The 22604-nt window shown below is 43.7% G+C and overlaps 1 protein-coding gene across 1 annotated transcript in view; it reads right to left on the bottom strand.

The window, feature by feature from the left end:
- Positions 1–22604, bottom strand: part of TTYH3 (tweety family member 3) — an 82650-nt gene that overhangs the window by 19548 nt on the left and 40498 nt on the right. Inside the window, exons 2-7 of the mRNA XM_026083103.1 lie at positions 20756–20925; positions 12785–12896; positions 11607–11827; positions 10684–10779; positions 8033–8105; positions 7600–7675 (exon numbers count right to left, since the gene is read on the bottom strand). Of these exons, the coding sequence (XP_025938888.1) occupies positions 7600–7675; positions 8033–8105; positions 10684–10779; positions 11607–11827; positions 12785–12896; positions 20756–20925 (748 nt within the window). The remainder of the gene's footprint in view (positions 1–7599; positions 7676–8032; positions 8106–10683; positions 10780–11606; positions 11828–12784; positions 12897–20755; positions 20926–22604) is intronic.

Below are 22604 nucleotides of genomic sequence, written 5' to 3'. Positions count from 1 at the left end.
CCAGTTCAGTTCCCCACCTAGCTCACTACACAGCCATAAAATACTAGCACAGGAGAGGCAGTGGCATGAACCTTTTACAGTGATGTAGATACAGGCTGCTATCAAAAACACCTGCGGAAGCACACCATTGGGCCAAAGGAGGTGCAAATGCACACCCCTATCCTCCCACTACACAGTGCTGAATGTACTGCTCCCTAAATAGACAAGATCACAGGTTAAAAAAAACTTCACAACCCGAGTTTATTCTCAAATTACACTCAAAATTACACTCAAAAGAGAGACTGGTTTTAGGCAGTGTTCTGTAGAAGAACATAAGGAATTATTCTTAACTCAAAAAAGTCATAGCTTTCAGTAAGATAATTTCCTAAAAATGGTATCACTTTGAAAGCAAACAACAACATGGAATCTGCTGGGGGAAGGAAATGAAAAGTAGAACAGATTCTTGTTCTTCTGAAGAATATTAGGGACGAACGAGTAAGTCTGCTTTTTGTCTGACGTCACTTGCATGTAATTAAGACTTTAACTGGAAGGCTTGAATTAGACTAATTATAAGAGTGTGTGTAATTTATTTTGCATCTTTCTTTTGACTTAGGCAAAAAAAGGGTATTTCCTGCATTGATCAGGGATGAAAGCTCTTACCATACATTAGGGTACTAGCAACACGTTATCCTGTTCAAGGGACCTCAGATCATTTGCTTATAATATCCCAAGAGCCTTAATACTTAGCAGTTCTATCAGTAATCACAGTACACAGAAGACCTGGTTGTAAAAGCTGCATCCCCAGCTGCTTCCAGATAAGCAAGACAGTGAAACTGTTCTGCTCGCAGCATCACCTGTTCCCAGGCTTGAAAACATACTTCCACTTCTCCGCACTCAGGGGGTATGAAATCAGTCTGGAGCCCTCATGAGCCCTCTGTAATCCTACACCTGCTGAATGGAGGAAGTCAGCACACGCAAATTCAAAATATCAAGACTTTCCCCTGTCGTTCTCAGTGAGGCTGTAGAGGGAGAGAGTTCTGTGAAAGGCTTCGTCGTCCCAATACCTTCAGATTCATTCTCAAACATTTACAGTTCCCTTTCATATTAATTTTGCTAAGCTGACACTCTTCTATAAAGGGTGAAGTTCACTCAGTAGAGACAACAAAGGCCCCAAAACATACATATGCTATGCCTTGCCGCCCCCCCCCCACTAACACCTTTTTCCATTCTTTGTAATCTTCTCTCTGTGACTTTCAGGAACGCACGGTCCAGGTTACAAAGGTATTCTAAGCAGCCCCAACTCAGAAATCAGGGAAATGTACAATCACAAGCAAGTGGGATTGTTAAGAAAGCAGAGCTGACTGTATTCCGATTCTGCCGCACTTCCCATAAATACTGCATGCACCTTTCAGCAAGCCTACACACTGGAGACCAAGTGGTGCAACACAGACTGTCAGCTCCTGCACGCTGCCAATGCTACCTGACAGCTGTTATTTATAATTCATTAGCCTACTTTGGGGCAGCTTCTGCCAGCTGCTCCATCTCCCCCCCACCGAATCTTTCTCCAGGATGACTTATGTCTCCCCCTCAGCCAAGCCTCTAAACAGCAATTAGCAAAATCTGGGCATGTAGGAGAGCAGCAAAAACTGCTTTGTGGGCCTCGCTTTGAGCAGACCACACAAACTACTGTGCACAGTTACCGAGCCAAGGAAAGGACTGTTCCTCCCAGGCCCATGAATCACGCAAAATGGCTATGGAAAAATGGGTTAAAGAGCCCCTGCATCGAGAGAAGAGCATAGTAACAGCACTCTGCAGCATCACACACAGTGACCTAAAGGGGGTCTGGTGTTGTCATGTTTTTATTTTAAACCAATGGGTCACTAAAAATTTCTCATAGGCTCCCACAGTAGTATTAAGGTACATCACCTTTATAGTGCATTAAGTTGCATGATATACTGCTAACATATGGCTTCAGAAACTTCTTTTCAGGGCCTTCTGGGTCATTCCTGGTGGGCAGGCTACAGATGAGAGCTCCCAATATCACCACATTTTACAGCTTGTGGGCCCAGTATCAAAGAGCRCCTGGTTACAAGTGAAGTAAAAAGCAGTACAGTGAAGTAAGTGTTTCCCTTGCTCCACTCTCTGGGAAGGTAACATCAGCACAGTTGGACTGCGGGAGCAGTGGCACTACAGCTGACAAGTGACACACTCCATACAKAAAATGTGCTTTCTAAAATGGCAAAGCCAGGAGGATTAGCTTTACCCTGTGCTGAACAGTGTGCGGATGGCTGTGACGATTTAAAACTAATACTGCAACAGGCAGTGAAGCTGTCTTAAAGTTCACCTGTGCCACAAAGCCTGTAAGTTAGTGAAGCGTGACCCCAGCCTCCATACCACGAGGTGGGGAAAAAGAAGAGAGCAGCAGGCACTGTAACCCTGGCTGGTTTTAAGTCTGGCAAAGGGCTGTCCTGTGACAGCCCTTTGAAAATCTCACATTTCTGTCCAGAAAACAGCTGTACTAACCCTCATTTGAACACTCTAGCCACTCTCTAGAATTACTCTTCTGATGCATTTTCCTCTTAAGGAAAATTCCTGAAGGCCRAATCTAATTTCCGAAACTGGCCTGTGGGAGATGCAGTCCGCAGGAGAGGGGCTGGGTAGGGTCACAGCCGCAGCTGCCTGTGCCTGCTGGTGCAAGCAGCAGTCCTGACCCACTCTCCCAGCGCACAGGCAGTGGGCAAGCAGAAGGCAAGGAGCGGAACCACCCAAAAAGCTTTATTTTTGCAAAGTCTGTATTTCCTAGAAAGSAAAGTAGAACAGCCTACCCAAGCTAGCTTCAGCTGCTAGAATCCACTTATTGCTTCTGCAACCATGGAGACTTACTATTCGTTTCATAAAGCTCAGCAGAACGCAAAAACGGCATTACACGTGCCAAAAGGCAGCAAGGAGGTCTGTAGGGTAAAGAGCAAGCACAAAAACGATTTACAAAAAAGATCCTAGTTTAAAAAAAAAGAAAAAAAAAATCCCCACACCTTGGACAGCTTTTCCCAGCCATTCTTCATCTCTACCGGGGCGCTAAGCGGCTTCCATTTCCCACATTACACCCAGAAGCGACTGCCTCCCTGGGTTCAGCTACTGGAGAAAGTTGAAGTGTATCACCTGTGGTGTGAAAGGAGGGAGACTCTGGGCCAGCTTATTTTTCTTGCCCAGGTAACACTGACATAACATTCTCCACTAGGAGCCTTGTTTTCCTGAAGTGACAGTCGGGCAGAAAGGGCAGYATCTGCATGCCGTTTGTACTTCTCTCACATATGTCACTCTTGTACTGGTGAAATGAGGCCAGTCATCACGAGCTTTCAGCATASAGCTACTAGCCAGCCCGAGTGTTATCCGGCCAAAGCTTTCTGCTAATCAGCAGTTCAACAAAACCACACGGGGAAACGCAGCTTCTGAATGCCAGCGTCAGCTCAGCAGCACTCTTGAGAGCGCTTCCTTGGAGAAGCTCTTTCCGGTGGTGCCCATTCAGCCTGTGCAGTAACAGCGCAGACAGCACACTCCCTGGAGGGAGTTTCATCCTGACCTTACTTCTGGAGAGGAAAGCGAGGGCATCGGTCCTCAGGTTTATTCCCCTCTGGGCTGCGAAGATGAGAAGGAATCGGCAAGAGGCCAGCCAGGAGGCCGGGAGCGACAAGAACACTTGCTGCTTTATCTGAGGAGCTAAGCGCAGCATCCAGCCTGACAAACTTGGCTGGATTGGAGGTAAAGGGCTCCATTATCCATCCCCTGAGGTTTGCAGTTCCCTTCAGATGAACCTCATGTCTGTTCGCAGTGCAGACTTCCAGTAAGAGAATCTGGAGAAAGCTCTTCCTGATGTTTAGACAGATTGCGCCTTTTTGTTTAATTTTATTCAATAAGTCATTTGATAATAACATAATATCAATGCAAAAGAATGAGACTTGAAGATGGCCTCCTGCTTTGAAAATAAACATCTTGGCTGCACCAAGCCTTTTTACTAGCAGCAGGAGCTGATTATACAGTCACTGTTCAACTCCATTGGCTTTATCTCAATTAATGAATACTGGGCGAGTTAGACACACATATCAGCCTCTTCTGGAAAATGATTTAAGTCACTCCTTCTCCAGGAAATCTGCATTAAGGCTTTCTGCCTCCTCCTTCCCACTCCCTCCTTTTTTTTTTTTAATGCAGCACATTTTTATCTACAAAAAAAGGACATCTCTCCAGCTAAAAACATGGCAATAACAATGATGCACTTAATTGGATTATTCTCAGCTCCATTAGTTCTATTTAGATTTGTAAACAGCAATTAATACACAAAAAAGGAATATTAATATATTTGTTGCCCAGTATCCAAGGAAAATATGCTGTTATTTTTCTGGGAAATTTACTGTAAAAAGCAAAAAATAAAAATAAACAAATAAACAAAAAACACAGTGCAGATATGCAAACCTGGATCACTCAGTCCTAGTCTGAATGCCAGAGTGTAGGGCTGGAAATATTATAACGCAATGTATTTAAAAACAGTAACAAAATACTGACTGATGGGAAAAGCTGAACCAGCACTGAAACCTCTGGTTGCTTTATGTTTAAGATTAAGGACATAAGAGCTGTTGCAACAAGTAAGAATGAAAGACAGCATCTAGCCCTGTATCCCATACCCTAGCACTGGTCAAAAGCAGACACCTAGGGAAGACTAAAAACAGGCGAGTGCTCTCCCCACCATATTTTTAGCTCAAGAGATTCCCAAGGTAAATGTGCTGTCTATCTATATAATTCCCAATTCTTCTTCCATTGACTTTGAGCCTCCCCTTCAACCCCCACAAAAACTTTCAGAATCCACCATAGTCTTGGACAAGGAGTTTCAGAGCTCAGCTACCTGCTGGAAAGAGCACCATCTCCTCTGGGTTGARCCAGCTTTATTTGATGTCCCCTTTCTCTGCTTTTGTTTCCTAAGACAGTAACTACCAATTCCTATCCACCTTTCTCCTTGCCACTCATGATTTTATAGATTGGATCCTCTCTTAGTCATCTCTTTCCCAAAATGAAAAGTCCATGGTCTGATGCACTTTGGTGAAACTAGCTGGAGCAATTTTAAAGTGTTTGTCTCATTTATCTACACTGCCATTTATGTTCAAGGGCAACACCCAAAGAGCAGAGGCAGCAAAACAAAATGTGAGGAGTCCGTGCACCAGAACTGGAGACCTTGAAATAGGACAGCTTCCTTTGGGAGGACAGTAATGGCTCTTGCTCTCAGCTCTCTGCCTTGCCTCTCACAAGACTGTCGCTCTTGTTGTATAGATGGCTCAGCTGATCACAAAGCAGCTGCTGCAATTTACAGCCAAGCATATTAAGGGATACCAGCACTTATTTCAGGCTTTCAAGGATGCTTTCAAGGAGCCATTATTGGGATTCAAGTGTCATTGAACAATTCCACACTGAAGTCCTCACGTCATGATTTTCCTTCCTGCTCAGGTGCACAGACACTTCCAGCAATAGGGACCAAGAGCCATTTCCGTAGCTTCCTGACCATAAACTATGACACAGTAGTGAAAATCCACAGGGGAACACAGAACATTTGACCACCTCCCAGCCAGCTGCCTCATATGACAGCAGGCTCAGATATTAGTTTGATTTCCTTTAAAAAAAAAAAAAAAAGGGAAGGTACTCACGAAAGCTAAATGGCCGCCTAACAGCATGGAGCTGATACACCAGCAGCCCATGGAGGAGGCCACCCTTCTAGCTCAAGCCTGTGACACCTGCTCTTCCTCCTCTTCAGCGTTTCACTTTGACCCATTCACTGTCATTTCCGGAGCCTCAACAACTGCTATAGCTGGCAGTGTTGCCAGAACAGAGTCTTAACTCACTAAGAGGAGCTGACCATCCCTGCTGGGGGAAGCAGGAGAAAGGAGAGGAATGTCAGGCCTACGGTCACCACTAGCCTCCTACCAAGCAATACTAATTGTGGAAAAAACTGCAGGAGCCAAGCAGTCAAGGCAAATGAAACAGGGAAGTTATATAAAAGGGTGTTTTTTCCAGTTTCTCAGGGTCAACCTAGTTGTTATCAAACATGCTCCAGAGTTGACTAGGGCTATCAAGTTATTACAGCACACAGCTGGCAGTAGCATGAAGCAGGTGTTTCCCCTTGGCCTCCCTGGCCTGTTCGCTGCCTCCAACAAGACTAGCTGGTACCTGAAGTCACATCTTAGTCATCTTCACAACCATGAGAGGATTCTCATCTTGTGCAGTGTTAAATACTGATAGTCTTCCCTTATTGCATTTCTTTGCTACAAAGACCTCTCCGTATTGAGCTGCCTGACTCTCCTCTCTCCTTCCCAAGAAATCGACAAATAAGGCATTCCAAGAATAAGCTGTAGGTTGGTAATATCAACCCGTATGCACCCTCTTATATGACATTCTGCCTCCAGACATGAACATTTCTTATTGCTTCCAATCCCTGCATCATCAGCCTTAGCTACATACCTAATTCCCTATCAATTACACAGTAAGAGGCAGCATTTGGCTATGTGCAGGCAATGCACTGTATCTTCTGAATGTAAGGCAAAGATTCTCAGATTGCGGCAAATAAGAACCAGAGAAACATAAATGGCTACTTTTACAAACCAGTACCATTGCTTATGTGTTTTTTATCATACACAGAACTAGAGAGGGAATTTCAATCAGGGGAGAGAGAGTAGGGGGAAAAAAAGTTTACTTTGTCAGCAAAGCAGAGAAGAAAAAAAAGAAAGAAAAGAAAAAAAACACCTTTCCTTTTTAGCACTTACAGTTATCTCTGCCAGTGGGCAAATGCCTAGCCACATTTCTATTACTGAGACAGTTCCGAATACCGGTTTTGCCCCCTGAGGGCCAAACTGGAGGCACCCCTCATCTCACCAATCACTTCAGTCTAAATTAGGAATGACAAATCTCAAATCCATCAGTGCTTCAGTTGGATGCCACTGTGATGAAGGCGCATTGCTTTAAATGGAAAAGGGTAAGCAAAGGAGTCAAAATACTGCATTTATAATAGAAAAGGAAAGCCATACTTCTCTCTGCTGCTGTTTCAGTTCACTTACCCTTCAAATTAATTTTAAAAATACTCCTATTTATAGCCACCATAGGGGAAATATATATATATATATGGTAACAGATATAAGAATAAATATATTAGATTCCAGGAATATAGACCCAAGAGAATGTTTTAAAAAAGACAACTCAAACGGCACACTGCTATTGCCACAATTTTGTCATGTAGAGAGCAGTAACAAGATCAAGGATGCTACATTTAAAGAAAAATAATCCAGGGATTTCTGTTGTTCCATCTTATCAGTTATTTCCACCTGAGGGCAAGACAGAAGACAGACTCAGAAAGCTCTTTGACAAAACATACACGTATGTATTTCTGACTGTGGTAGAAATGCTTCTTTGGAAAGAACTTTCCTGGGAAGAAGGCTTTCCAGAGCTCCGCACACATCTGCTTTTCCCAGTGTACCCAAGTTTCTGGGTTCCAAACACAGCCTCGAATTCTCAGCCACTGCCACACTCCTACGTGCTGGCTGGGGCCACACTACCGCATGCCTAAGCCAGTCCCAAGGCAGCACTTACCAGTACTAAGCACTCCATTATCTTCAACCACTTTGGAGACATAGGCATCAGGGTTAATGCAGAAGTCACTGGAGCCCTAGGTAGATGCAAGACAAAAGGGAAAAGGAATATCAAAGAACACCATTATCAAAGAGCAGTTGAGCCAGGTTAACATCAGGGAACCCTCTACTCTAGGGGCATTTCAGAGGCTAAAGTCTCTCATCATCATCCCACTAGCACTGCTTTACACAGCCACAGCAGTGCTGGAATACTAGCTAGCAAACCATGCTACAGAGGAAGAGCTCTGAACATTTCCTGGATGCAACTTATCAAGACAGCTACTTAGAACAAGACACTATAAAACAAGCACAGCATAACATGCATCAGTAGCTTATTCCTGTGTGTGATAAACTTGCAGCAAAGGGTGAGTTGGATTTGGATCAGAGCCACTTACCACAGCAACAGCCAACTCCAGACCCAAGGATCCCCAGCTGACAATCAGGGCAAACACCCCAAGCAAGCACACCCTGTAGAAAACAGATGGCAGATGTAGAGGCTCTAATTCAAGTATCCAGATGCTTTGACAAAATTTATTATTTGTAGTCCAAAGTGATCACCAAACCCAAGAAATTATCAACCACGGTATCTTCAGATAAACCATCCTGCTTTATGTGCCATGGACAGCAGCAACTAGAAAAGCTTATGCCCAGTTATTGGTTCCCACATTATCTGGCATTGCAGTGGTAGTGGGAGGAAGAAGAGGGTGGAAGGAAAGTCTGCTTCTAGCAGAGCATCAGAAAGAAGCCAAAGGTGCAAAGACACAGGGGTGGCTCTAGGGAAGGCAGACTGGCAGAGGGTTTACTACAGTTCTGTCACTTCTACTAGTCTTATTCTGGTCTTTATCTTTTAAGTCCAATGTCATTCAAAGAAAAATATCCCATATCAAAACAAAACCATACTGATCCAAAACTGGGCAAATACCTAATGTTTCTAGGATAAATGAAGTTGTCAGGGTGTAAGCACTGCATGGCTACAGAAGGTGGGAGAAAATAGTCTGTATTAGGACACCTGAGTTCATTTCCAAGCTGCAGGTATCTGAACAGCACCTAAGCACCCCACGTAGCCCAGGGAGAGACACAGGCATCCATAGGCAAACAGTTCAGAGCAACAGTTTACATATCTACTACAGCCATGCGAGTGCATCTCTAAAAGGCACATTTTTTTTTCTCTGCACGCACTTAAAACTTCATTCCGACAGCTGGACCTCATTACTGGCAGAAATAGTGGGAAATGTCTGCTATTAAGCCAAGACAGTCACACAAGGCACAGACAACAGAGCAGAGGTCTCTGTGACATTCAGCCAGCACGCACCAGTGGGAAAGGCCTTTGCACTTCCCCAGCCAGCTCATTAGCTCTTCACCTTTGGCATCAGCATGAGTGCTGGAGATATTTAGGCAAAAGCGCTCCTCAAATCCTTCAGGTATGGGAATACAGACTAATAAGTAATATCATTGTATGCATTCCTATCCTCAGAGTAGAGGGTTGCTCTACCACGGATGCTTTTCACTTCAGGCTTTGAAACATAAGCAGGTTTCTCGTCCCTCCCAACCCCCCAAAGAAAACAAAATAAAAACCTATTTATAACTGAGATATTCTTAATTCAAACCTACTGCAAGCACCTCAGGAGGAAGGGACATGTCTACACATGTCTTCCACTACATTTATGTCTTCTTGCAGACTAGAGCTCTATGGGTCCACATTAAAAAAAAAAAAAAAAAAAGATCTATCCCTCAGTTTATCAACTTATTTTAACTCTGAGGAGTCTCTATTCTGTGAATGGATCTGTGGTTTGTCTTGCAGAATTCATGGAAGTTCAAACTAAGCTCTGTGTAGCGCTCTGGAATACGATGGCTAAAGACTTTACTAAGCTTTTTCCGAATGGATGAAGAAATTATCAGTCATGGACCAGCAAGGTTCTGTGGTTTTGTGACATAAGGACATCACAGCTTGGTGCCTTCAGCTGAGCATGGTAATCAGCTCAATACGACACAGTTGTTGTTTTACTTTAAATGAAGATGACTGGGTCAGTAACCAACTGCTTGGCTACAAGATCTAAAACTGGCATTTCACCATCTTGCTTGGCTGTGATACACTTGGTTCTTTATTCCATGTGCTTCCTTTGGGGAATGCCTTAATTTGAACCTCTGACTAACAGGGAATGAGCTTCTAATTTAAACTCTGGGCTTACCATCTGTGCATACACTTGGACTTTTGTCTTTATAACCTGCCAGGTATGAAGTCATCTGGCAAATAACAAGTCTGAATATACATTCCAATTATTAACGGCATCACCATATACCAGGATAAACTCTTGGCCATGTCAGTTGCGATGTTTATGATACAGGTGGTCTTTGCCAAATATGCCAAGCTAAACCAAGCTACAAAACAGGGAGAGGAATAATTTTTCTTGTAATGGGGCCTGAACATGGCAGCATTTGCGGTACGTTTTAAGAAATAGATGTGAATTAATATTGCAGTACCATGGCAACAAGACTCCTCCTCATATCTGTACAAACCATTGCTTGTTCTCAGTTTAACATCTCCTCAGGTGTGACAGCCAAAGGTAAACAAGAGCAGATCGTGACATAAAATGCATGCTACCAGGTTGTGTAACCACATGCAATGCTTATCATCCATTAACCCCTCTCTTCACAACTGCAGAAAATTAAAGGGAGTTTTTTAAAGCCTGTTAATTTAAGGGAAATATTCACAGTAACTGTCTCCCAACTGCTTCCCAGGCAAGCTAAGGCTACCAATGCTACCCAGAGGAAGGCAGGCTCTACCCAGATGAGTTCCTTGCCTTTGAAGCTAAAGCAAAGGACACCAGTACCATTGAGTGTTACAGCTCAAGAGCCTTTCTGTGAAAACGTATCAGATGTACCAAAGAGCTATGTTCTACAAAGTCTCTCTGAATTAAGAAGCAAGTTTAAGCTGTTCAGTCTCAGAAGTCCATGAAATCATCTGACAACAGTCCAGAGGACTAAACTAGCAGGCATTTGCATTCTGCTGGCCTTTCTTGGGCACTATGCCTGGACCAGGACTTACCCCATAAGAATGGCCCTGGAGTTTCTTATAAGTCCAAAGAGCACCAGCAAACATATCAGAACATGAAACAGGAGCAGGCCCAGGTATCCCAGCCACCTGCAGCAAATAAAAAAAACCAACCATAGTCTGAAAAGGAAAACTGGTGTATAAAAGGCTCAGATCTAGTAGCTAGAGTGACTCATAGGAAAAACAGCCTTTTCTTTCTTCAAGTAAAAGCCATCACTAATGATTAATCTACAGAGAGCTCTGAATATTTGCTGGCTCTGGAGTCCAGACAGGTAAGAGCATTCACACAACATGACCAGCATATGCAGTTGTTCAGAAAAGAGATTACTGATCTTATTCTAATGTAAAGGTATATGCAAACTGGACACCATCAGGGAAAGAGTTTAACTTCTTGAGCTTCCTTGACATTTGTTAGAAAACATCCATCCACAAATGTAAAATAACTGAAGCATTTTTACTGGTGCAATACACTCAATGCAATCTTCTATTGAATAAGTTTAATAAAAAGGAATGTTAGGGAGGGGTGTTATCACAAGGAAGCAAGTTCAGTATCCTGCTCTATGTAGTTAACAAGTAGGCCATCCAAACTGCAATGCACAATATAACATTAGGACACTAGAGTAGCTATCTCCATGGGGGTTTTTCTCCAAGCAAGAGAACACAAACCATAGACTTTGTACATTGAGACTAAGTTTCCCTTCAGCTGGTGATGAACATAGTAAAAAAGGTTGTTGCCATGTATGTTTATTTAAACTGAATGCAGTTTTGCTCTAAGAAATGAATTAGCTGGGTGGGCCAAGTGCACCTGCAGTAATGAAAGAAGCCTTTGGCTCAGCCACCCAGAACACTCACATCATTGTTGCAAAACACTGGCCACAACGAATACAAGGTCTGCTACACTACAATATGCTACGCACCTGTACCAGTCATAGAGGTCGATCTGAATTGCCAGCTCCTCCAGAGACAGCTCTTCATTCTTCCAAAAAGGGATCTCAGTTGTTTGCCTAACCAGATCATCCAAGAGACCTTGCAGTTTCTGGACAACATGCAGGTAGTCTGTCTGCTTTGTGAACATCTCCTCCAGGATCAGCAAGTTTGGTTCGACTGTTTGGTTCAGGGCCAATGCGGTATCTAGTACCTGTAGTACAGCAGTTAAAAAAATAAATATAATTTTATTGTTAAAGGAAGTCAAAAGAAGTGGGGAAAAAAAAAAAAAAAAAGAAGGATTCATCCCTACTAGCAAGCAATGGACAGTTCATAGATTTCTGTTCCTCTGTCCTAAGTGGCTCAGATTGCTACGTTTCCAAAAGCAACTTCTAAGCATCCATAAACTTGATTGTTTGCAATTAGTCCAATCATGGTATGTCAGCTGAGCCTTAAACACAGGCAGACATTTTGCAGTATGTTACACTGGCTCTTCGGACAAGCAAGAATTCTTATGGCACAGTAACTACCACCTTTCACTCGCCTGCCTGTATCTTCACTTTAATTTAGTTTAAAAGCCATCTTCTGTATCAAGATAGGCAACCCAACAAAACAGCACAGACCTAGAACACAGCCACTAGGGCTGGGAATGCAATTCCCCCCCCCCCCCAAGATTCATTCACCTTACTCCTAAAACAGATTATAAAAATGGCTACAATTAAGTCTAGTGGAGGGCCATTTACTAAAGGCAATGTTGTACCAAAAGATTAGTACCTAGGGCTATCAGGGATGCAGAATGAGACCATGAAAGTCTTTAGGGGTAGCACAGCAACAGCCAATTGTGCTAAAAAGATATTTTACTAAGAGACTTCTCTGCTTTGGCCTCCTTCCACTTCCGGGTGTGGAGTAGTGCTAATCAGAAGCTGTTTTTAAACCAAGTACAATTGCAAAGAGAAGACTTCATCTAACAAGCTGTGTTTGCTTTGATATTTTTAGAAGAGCTGAAGAAAGCAACACTCCATTAATGGAAATTTTAGCACATCTCTAAGATCAGAGTCTAACAAAAAAGGGCAGAATACAAGCACAGCCTGAATCAAGAAAAGAGAGGTGCTAAGGAAATCTATTCATTCGCACACTCCCCATTTGCTAACACGTCTTCCCTCATGCTTACCCGGTCTTGGACACCTGCCACAGTGCGGTTTGCATGGCGTAGCGAGTACGTCAACCGGTGAATGCCATCACTGGTCTCTCCATTCCCATAGAAGCCAACAGCAATTCCAGCACTGCAGACAGAAAAGCAAGAAAAGGTAAGGTTAAAGCTAGAAAGCTATCGATACATGCCCTGCTTACCTCCACAGTACCCTTCGCAGTCTCTTCAGAGCCTTCCACAGAAAGGGGAACCGCATATCTCCACAAAGAGGAGCTGGGGTAGTTATGCTCCCCAGCAACCACTAAAAAAATTTCATCTGTAAACATTCTCCCAGGTTTTCCACGYAGCCATCAATTCTCTGCATAGCATCCACATGATGAACAAGACACACCACCCCTCCTCAACGTGTGCGTTTCATTCATGGTCCAGTAATGAAAGTCTGTTAGAGAACTGTTAGAGAGTTCAGACCTAGTCACGGGGCGATCAGAAATCCAGCCACCAAATTGTCCTCCAATTGCTCCTGCAAGAGCAATAAGAGCTACCCTTGCTATGCCAGGGGTCTCACACCTCCTCTGGACATGGACTAGATTCACTCATTACATTTTCAAARAACAGGGCACAAAGAGCTCGCATCAAGTACTCGTCCATTGTGGTGGTTCTTCTAGGTCCATTTTCCATGCCCTCTTTCCTCCACTCTGAAAGATGTACAAACATCATCTGTCTTCCCATTAGAAGTGTTTGTGTTGCACTAATTTAGAGTACTGGTAAGCTAGGCTTAAACACTTACTGGGCCTTCTTACAAAAGGTTTATTTATTTTTAAAGCAAGTGAATTTCAAGCTCAGAGACACAACTCCAGCTGCTTAGCAAATTAYCACCTATCAGCTGATTTGCCCTAACTATCCACACATATCAATCCATCCCAATTATGAAGTAAACCATATTAGCTTAAGCCTCACTTAAATGAGGAAGACGCTGTAAATGAGTAATAACCTGGAGATTATCTCATGCAAGTCAGCAACAACTCTTCTATTCAGGCATCGCCACAGGAAGGCACAGTTCCTCTTCCCAAGTCCATTTTTCTTAATAACAGAGGAGGAAAGAACTTGTTAAGAGGTCATACAACTAAACTCAGGGCTAACAAATATTACCAAGATACAAATTTCCTATTGACATCTCATGTTTGGCTTCAGAGTACCCAGAGTCTTTTCTAGGATGGTTCAAGACACCAAGGATATGTGTGTGTGGCAGAAGAAAGGGARGTTTGGTTTTTTTGTATAGACTTAAAGTTATTCCGGATAAGTCATCTAGTTTCTTCACAACAACCTTCTGCCTGGGTTATAGCACTGCCCTTACAGAGGTGGTTTGAAGGAGGTACAAGAAAAGGAAGGATGCAAGCCAAACAACAGCTTTCAGAACAAGCACACGGAGCAACTTGTTTAACAGGAAGGGTCACTGAAGGACATTCAGCACTCCTTCCCCCTCAACCCCAGCCTCTCTCCTAGCAAACGAACCCAAGCAGGCAGGCCAGAGTGGGCTTTGTCTAGATAACAGACCCTCGCAGGTTCTGGCAAAGACACCAGTATGCAGTCCAAACAACTATTTCGGCTGTAGCTCCTTTCCTGCAGGAAGAGGGTGTCCATCCCCCCTTCCCTGGTCTCCTCCACTTCAACAGGATTGAGCAGAACAACATAATTAACCTGGCTGTATTTCTACTTTCTCCTCACACATGCAAGAAATAGAAGCAAAAAAATCACACACTGGAAGCAGAGCAGCTACAAAAATCTGTGTCGGTCTCATGCTTTTTCCAACAATCAAATCTCCATAAGTTATAGAGGGCTTGACCCATAAAAACCTCAGCTGAAGAGTCTTCCAGGGAAAGCAGCCACCCTACATCATAGGCAGAAAAGAGTTGCATACCTGCTACTGCTACAACATTTAGTCCTATTACAAGAATTCAGTCTTTCTTCATGAACACCATTCCTCAGAAGCATTTCCATAATGCAAATGGAACTGATAATTAAAGAGAGAAAAGCCCTCTTCATTCCTCCCCGGTTGCAGCTATTATTGGAGCCAGATACTGCATGCCTAGGATGCAGATTTAGTTAGAAGAAAACACAGAAAGAGATTGGAGATCCACAGCTATGCTCAGGATATGGCAACTCAGCAGCCCATCATGGTAATTGCAAAGCTCTGCCTTCAACTTCCCCTTGTCTTATCAGAGCAAACAAATCCAGACAGACCATTCCACTGTCCAGAGCAGCAGAGTCTAACAGCTGCGTTTGGTGTGTCGACACCAAATAAATTCCAGGATGTTCTTTACATTGAAAATGAGGATTTGACGCCTTCATTTTGCGATTCATTTTTATTCAGCTTTTTTACAGCTTCTAGAACCCTATTCTTTCAGCAAAGGCTTGGCAAGCACCCAAAATCTGCTCGCTGGCTCTCAGTATTCCCAGCACAGTAGCAGTGGCGCGGTGGAAAAGGTTCAGAAACTGCACTCAGAGTGAAGTGGCAGTAGTCGCTSTGTCCTTAAAAATGAGATGCAGCAAGGTACACAACCCCGTTTACTAAAGGGAACCATTTACAAAGTGCCACCAGCTACAGGCAACTGACTTGAAACTTCTGCCATACCGAGGGCAGAGCCATCGCAGCAGCCATCCTCACAGGCTTCCCGTCCAGCAGCGTATTAATGACCACTTCAGCTGCCCTTAACCGCCTTGGCACAGTCATCATGCCTGAAAGAAAATACTAGAGCAACAGGATTTATGATTAAAGCCCTTCAATTCAGAGAGCAAAGTTCACAATATCATATGTTTCCTGGGAACTACACATAGGATTAATTATTCTCATTACTGGCCAGCAAAGCTTAATTCTGCATTTGTGTCCTGTGCTAATAAGAACCACTTACACAGCCCTTCTTTCTCCTAGGAGCAAGCTTTACGGTTTCATGAGTTTCCCTTTGTGTCACACTAGGGGGAAGGAAACTGTCCCCGAAGCGCAGCAGCGCGTGTTGGTTGCAGCTGCCTGGAGCCATACTGCGACGGAGGGGGCACAGCTGGAGGGCAGGCAACCGGGGAGCTGGCCGTGGGGAAAGAGGAGAGGACTTGCTGTTTAGCTTTCTGCTTGCATTTGGCTTCACCTAACAGTTGTTTCAAATCCCTGCCTACACACGCTACGATGGTACAAGTTGCTATTGTTTAAAGAAGATTTAAGGATTTGCACTTGTTTTTAACTACTTTTTATTTGATTAAAGAGAAACAGAGGGGCTCCTTCTATTTAAACTCACTCTTTTAAACTAAAAATAGATTAACTCATCTTAACCCCACAGTATAAGTCCTTGAGGTCAGGGAAATCACATGGTTTCTTGTACAAACCCTGGAAGGCTCTATAGGCTAAGATGCAGCAGATCTATCTCCCATCACATGATCAAGAGGGGGGAAAAAAAAAAAAAAAAAAAAATCACACCATGGGGAAGCCTGCATTTCTGTCATGCAGTGTGGATACTAGACCAGCATTCCTGAACGGCACAGTTTTTCCACCCTAGCACCCTCTGGAAGATACTCTAACACATTTTCAACATTTCCACAAGAAAGCCATCTCCACTTCTGCTATTCTTGTTTCTCCCTAATGCACACATGCACCTCTCTCCTCCATACTGCACACTATCCCATCCTCAATTCTTCCTCTCAAACATACTTTTGCTAGTCTCCTGTCCCTTCCTCTAACCCTATTTCTCCTCCACCTTCCTTCGTGCTAATATTTTAAATGAGAATCTTAAAAATCGATCTGCCTAGCTGGTACAGCACATTTAAAAAGTTGCTCTTCCTGCTCAATGGCCCCAATATTGCATTTAAAAAGCACCTCGGCCGCTCAGTCACCCTGATGAGTTTCAGGAAACCCACATCTGCAAAGTCAAGAAAGCACTGCACTCCTGAGATTCACACCATCGTTGTGGGTGCACGCACACAAACACRCACCGGGGAGAGACAGCGCACTTCCGCGAGCCCTTCAAAGAGGTGCACGACCTGGGACAGAACAGCAGCATCCCAGGACTGCTGCATACTCACAGCGATGCAACAGTACGATTTTGAGTACTGCGAGTTGCGTACGTACACTTCACTATCATTTTTCAGCAAGACTCAAGACATTCAAGTCAGGAGGGGGAAAAAAAAAAAAAAAGAAAAAGAAAAACTCACATTTCCCTCTCTCTTCTCCTGAAAAGTTGACAACCGGATTTCACTGAGGCCACAGCTTTCACATTGTTTGTATGCAAGGCCTTAGGACAGTCCATGATAAAGAGCCAGAATGAAGCAAATCAAGACTAATTCCAAATTACCTTGCAATACTACYCTTGAAAACTGTTTTCTGGATTACAAGAGGTATACATCAAAAGCAGAGGCATTAATCCCACCCAGAGAGCATATTCATGCCTTCTGACAGAGATCTTCCAGTTATAATACATATACACACAGTGAAAACCCCTGTGGGCATCCAATCACCAGACTGAAAAGATGAACACTACCCATTCACATCACATCCTTAGAAATGAATAATCTAACTACAGCAAGTCATCTTTAATTACAGGAACTTCACAAGGAGAGGCCTTTTTAGACTTTGTGCTCTCAGGAGGAATGTTAATTTGTCTGTCTAATTACCACCTTGCACTTTAGCACCAAGAGAAAGTGCTATTACTGGCACTTGAGAAAGCAGGCTTTCACCATCCATTTGTATCCTTTTTTTTTTCAGGTATCCCCTCCATGAAACTTCCTATCCACCTTCGGAGCTGAGCTGCCTTCTGGGGATTTTAGTAGCAACCACAGAGATTTGAGGATGAAATTACTTGCAAGACACAGATCAAAACTGTAAGGACCAGAGACAAACTAGGTAATCAAGGAGTAGCTTACACAGGTCATTCCTGCAGCTTTGTGGCTAAGGAGACTGGGGAGACTCATTAAAGATACTATTTTGTTAGACAACTTCTGTTAACCAGTTATGTCTTCCTGCTCACTCAGTATTTTCCCTTTTGCTCACCAGGAAATACTGAGTCATTAGAAAATGGTGATCCACAGCGACAAAGCCAGGACTCAGCAGGATTCACAGTGCAAACAGCCCGCCGGGATTAAGTACTACCTAGATAAGCATGTATTGAGTATGGCTGGACTTACCCAGAGTTAACTAGCTCTCAGCTAGGAAGACAGTAGTCAACATCCACTTCCACTTGGACACTTGGACAGCCCAGCCCAGCTGTTGTTTCGAACTTCTCACCACTTGAGCCTCCAAGCTACCTTGTTTCCCAGCCTTACATACAGCAGTGCAAACTGCCTTGCAGGTCAGCCTGCTGTTACAGACTGACATTTAGAATAATCTTATTCTCCGTCGCTCCGAAAYGGAGCAGCATCTGCCAGTCTGGCACCTCTGTTACGTGTGATGCACAGTTAGGTTAGGATATAGCCAGCTGACTAATACTTTAGCTGTTGGTATCTAATTGGGACTTCCTACTAGCGCAGGTTAGAGCCCATGCTCGTAGGAAGCCATATCAGCATTCCCAGCCAGACACTGAACACAGAGCACCAAACAGCACTGGTTCAAATGCTCTGCAGGGTCCAGCTGCCGTGGGACAGGCAAAAAAAACAAATGCGGACTTTGCGGGAGAGCAAGCAGCACTTGGACAGCATCTCAGTTACCACAGCCCACAACTGCTCAAAAGYGCCAACTTCTGAACGGAAGTTTAAAAACTAAGAAAAAGAGGACAAGACAAATATTCATGCAATATCCCTGCAGATTCAGGTAGAATCTTAAAATTATGGATACTCCTCCATTTCATACCAGCAAAAACAAACAGGGTACACCACGGACAAAAACAGATGGTTCAGATTTTGAGGAGTCTAAGCAGTTTTCCAGCTTGTGGACAAGACTGGGAGTTGCATCAAGCTTACCAGAATATAAATGCTGACCTTCGAACTTCAAGTTGTCTCCTGCATGCTGCAGGAGACGTGCAGAATACTTTCTTCTCACCCTTCATACAATTAAAAACAAACAAACCCCCCACACTGCAGCAGCTGCCTTAGACACATACACAGCACAACAATAGCTACCAAGAGCCCGTAGCAGCAGCACAACTATAAATAGCATCAGTTAGAGCTTCTGTAAGGAAGGGTTAGGACCACAGTACTTTCAGTGGATTGGAACGGATGTAGTTGAAGCTCTTGAGATCACTAACAAGAAAGAAGAAATCTCAGCCTCAGTCACCTATGCAAGTTGTCCTCTATTTTGCCTTTCCATTCCAGGCACTTATCTGTGGCCAGCAAGGCATGTAAGAGCTCTCTGCAAAGAGGGCTCTATTTGCCAATACATGAGCTCTCCTCCTCACCACTAAGCCCTGCCTCTACAGGCAAAGCCATCCCCAGCTTGCTAAACTCACAACACAGTCATGTCTGCTCCACTGTTCCAGCGCTTCAGGGTTTTTCTCTTCTCTTAAGTACGTGACTCATCAAAGCAAATATGAGAAAGCATTAACGGCGCAATCTAATCCTTGAACAACCGAGCCTGGCCTTCAAGGAACACGTTCTGCCCCCAAAAGGACGCATTCCAAATCCACCACCTATCGGCAGATAAAGAGAAGTAGTGAGCCATGAGACATGACAAAATGCACTCGTCTCCTCCTTATCTTCTTTCTGGACAGTAAGGCTACTCAAGCTCATCCTCTTGCCTATGCACCCTAGTTAGCACAGTTCTCTCAGACTTCTAATCACACTGTCCACTGTGGACTCACTATGCCAAACCTCACTCAGCCTGTTCAAAAATCACATTAAAGCACGAGCTAATTCCCTTAAAGCAGTTTTGCACAAATGGCAGTACACTTTTTTTCTTTTCTTTTCATCATAACTCTTCTCAAAGAATTTTATGAAAACAGAGGCAGAAAGAAAGGTGATAYGTGCTACCTCAATGCTGTACAACTGCATATTTCCAGTCTAAATCAACATGTCTTGTCTGGGAGACTGCTTTCAGACCTGCCACCCCAGGCTGAGGCAGAGGGGGGAAGACTCCAGGTTGTCCTAGTTGCCAATTCCAAGCATCAGTGATTCTTATCTAAGAAAGGCAAAGCTCAAATCTCAGGACATACGTCTTTATTTATGTTAGTCCTTGGATCTCAGAGTCCTAATTTTGCCCAAGACAAAACAAACTAAGCCCAAGGCTCTTTTCAGAAGTCTGCAAACATTTTCCTGCTTTCACTGGCCCTATTGCTATCTTCCTATGAAATGTGATCCTTGTCTGCGTTGACCAAAAAAAACAGAGCAACACAAACATAAAAGCTAAAATCTCTTCATGTAATTTTTTCTGCCCATGTTCTCTACTAATCACTTAACTTTTTGTGTTATTCAGCAATGCTTCTTTTCATCTCACCTCCAAGAGATCCTGTTGTTCAGTGATAACATGAAACGTTGCTGACACTAGCAGCATTACTAGCAACCCTTAGAGACAGCACATTAGTACATATAATGAAATGCAGGAGTGTCTTATACTGACGGTGAGCTCCAAAAGTCCATTTCCAGTCAAATATGAACACTTCCCTCCCCCCCAAAAAAATCTGTGCGTGTCTCTTCATAATCTACTCGCCCATATATTCATTCCTTTCGGACACCAGATTCTAACAAATCCCACCTAGACCTGCTAAATATTTGAACTGTATCCATCCTAGCTAAGTGATGAGCTCCCGAAGACTCAGAGTCCTTGGTTAACCACTTGCAAAGTATCTAAGAGCAGGACATCAGCTATTCCTTTTCATATTGCTCAAACCACTAGGTAGTTCAGCAAGTTGCAGAAAGGAAGAAAATACATTACAGATATTTAAAACATGCATACAGTGAGCAGAAGGAGGGATTACTGCCAACATTCACTAGTCACAAACACAGCGTACCACGTACAAAATACAGGCACAGGATACACCACCTTGAGCAACAGGCAAGATCCCTTTCAGGCAGCAACCTCACCTGCATACGAGGGTGGCGATGATCACACACCAGGCTGTACAGCAGCAGTCAGCATTTAAATGCTCTTCGCTCTTCCGATGGCGGCAGCACAGCCAAAACGAGTAGAACAAGAGGAAGAGGAGGTCCAGAGCGAGGCAGGAAAGAGCAACGCCGCCCAACAGCAACAGGGCCTGGGGAAGGCAAGAACACTGTTGTTACATTTGACCACATCACACCCATAGCAGAGGCTGTTAATCAGGACCCCAGATGCTTGAGGACTTGGCAACAAGACCATCCTGAAGTCCAACCTTGGAAAAAGCTTTTAGCCCTTAGCATGTGGTAGCTTCCCTTTCTCCCCCCTCCCTGCCCCCACTCCACAAAACCAGCTTCTGTATCTAAACCGTAAATAGCTGAGCCATTTTGTCTACCCAAGTCTGCAAACAGGCTAAATGAATCAGGGAGGGTTTCCTCTTTACTCCAGACCAGAGGTCAGCAGATTCGAGGCGGGGAGGGGGTTTTCAGCCAGCTGCCTCTATCTGTGCAGTTCTTTAATCTTCATGAATAAATATGCAGGCTTATTCATTAGAAAGCCAAGTGCATGAGTGGGTTTGAAAGGGGGTGGAATTTGTTATACATGTGTGAGATTGATTTTTTAAAAATCAATCCCCATGCAAAGCTTCTATTCTAGGTAGGCCTAGAATAAATGGTAAATCCCTCCTATACCATCCATATATATAGATAGACCAAAACTAACAGCAAATGCTACAGACACACTGGTTTGAAGTGGTCACAAGCTTAGTTATCTTATTACATCCATTTCTATTCAGATGTTCCCTAGGAGGAAAGGGAAGCAGTAAGTGTGTTTAAGTACATTCCAGTTCCATTTAACTCCATTACAATTTCTTGTCACTCAGAAAATCCTGGCCAAAAACCAAAAATGCAAACCAATTTCATTTCTACAAAAAAAGAAATTTTTTTTAAAAAATCCAGTATCTAACACCAAATCCAGCCACTCTTTCCCACATGAATGAAGAATATTATTTTATTCATCAGCATTTCTGGACAAAGATTGGCTAGTGGTGACAAATGACAACTTATTAAAAATGGCTTAAATATCTGGAAAGGTCCTAAATCATCTCTTGCTGTCTCGATATTGCAAAGGCAAACAGATCTGCATCAGCAAAGGTAAAAAAAAAAAAAAAAAAAAAAAAAAAAAAGGTTTGGGTCCCCCTCCTTTTTTCATTCAGTATCTCTTCTCCTCCCCATGCAGAAATTCCTTAAGCAGCACTTATACACTTTCTCCTCATCCAAACAACCTCTTGGTCCAAGGATTGAAACAAAGAATGCTGCAGTTAAAATATGGCAAGATCCTCGATGGAGGCTGCGAACGTTTCTAGCGGGACCTGGTAGTAACCTCGTCCTCGTAGGCTCTTCTCCCCTCCTCCCTCTCCCTCCATCCAGCTGTTCTGCTCCATAGGTGCTTCCAGCTGCGCTAGCGTTCTGGCAAGCTCTACAAGCCGCACAACACCGCGGCACGCTTTCCAGCCAAGCAAACATCAGCGTTTACACACCGTAGTGCCCATCAACCACACGTAATGAGAGCCACGCTAATTAAAGCTGTCTGCGGCAGAACAGCTCTTCCACGTAGCAGCAAGCCCATTTCGTGGCCTTCCGAGATCCCCTCGAAGCTCACCAAGCGCATGGAGGATGGGGGAGGCTTACAGGTACGACTTTCTCAGATTAAACAGCACAACCTCGGCGTTGTAGGAACGGAGCGCTTTGATTTTTAAGAGGAAAAAAGTGGGGTTGGAAGGGAAAAAGCACTATCCCCCTTTCCCATGATTACGCCAGATGGTGTGTGCACTGTTTG

Source organism: Apteryx rowi, unplaced genomic scaffold (assembly GCF_003343035.1).
Source record: "Apteryx rowi isolate R43461 unplaced genomic scaffold, aptRow1 scaffold_6, whole genome shotgun sequence".
Classification (NCBI taxonomy): Eukaryota; Metazoa; Chordata; class Aves; order Apterygiformes; family Apterygidae; genus Apteryx; species Apteryx rowi.
Note: the sequence above shows the minus strand (reverse complement) of the source record. Positions and strands in the feature narration are given on the sequence as shown.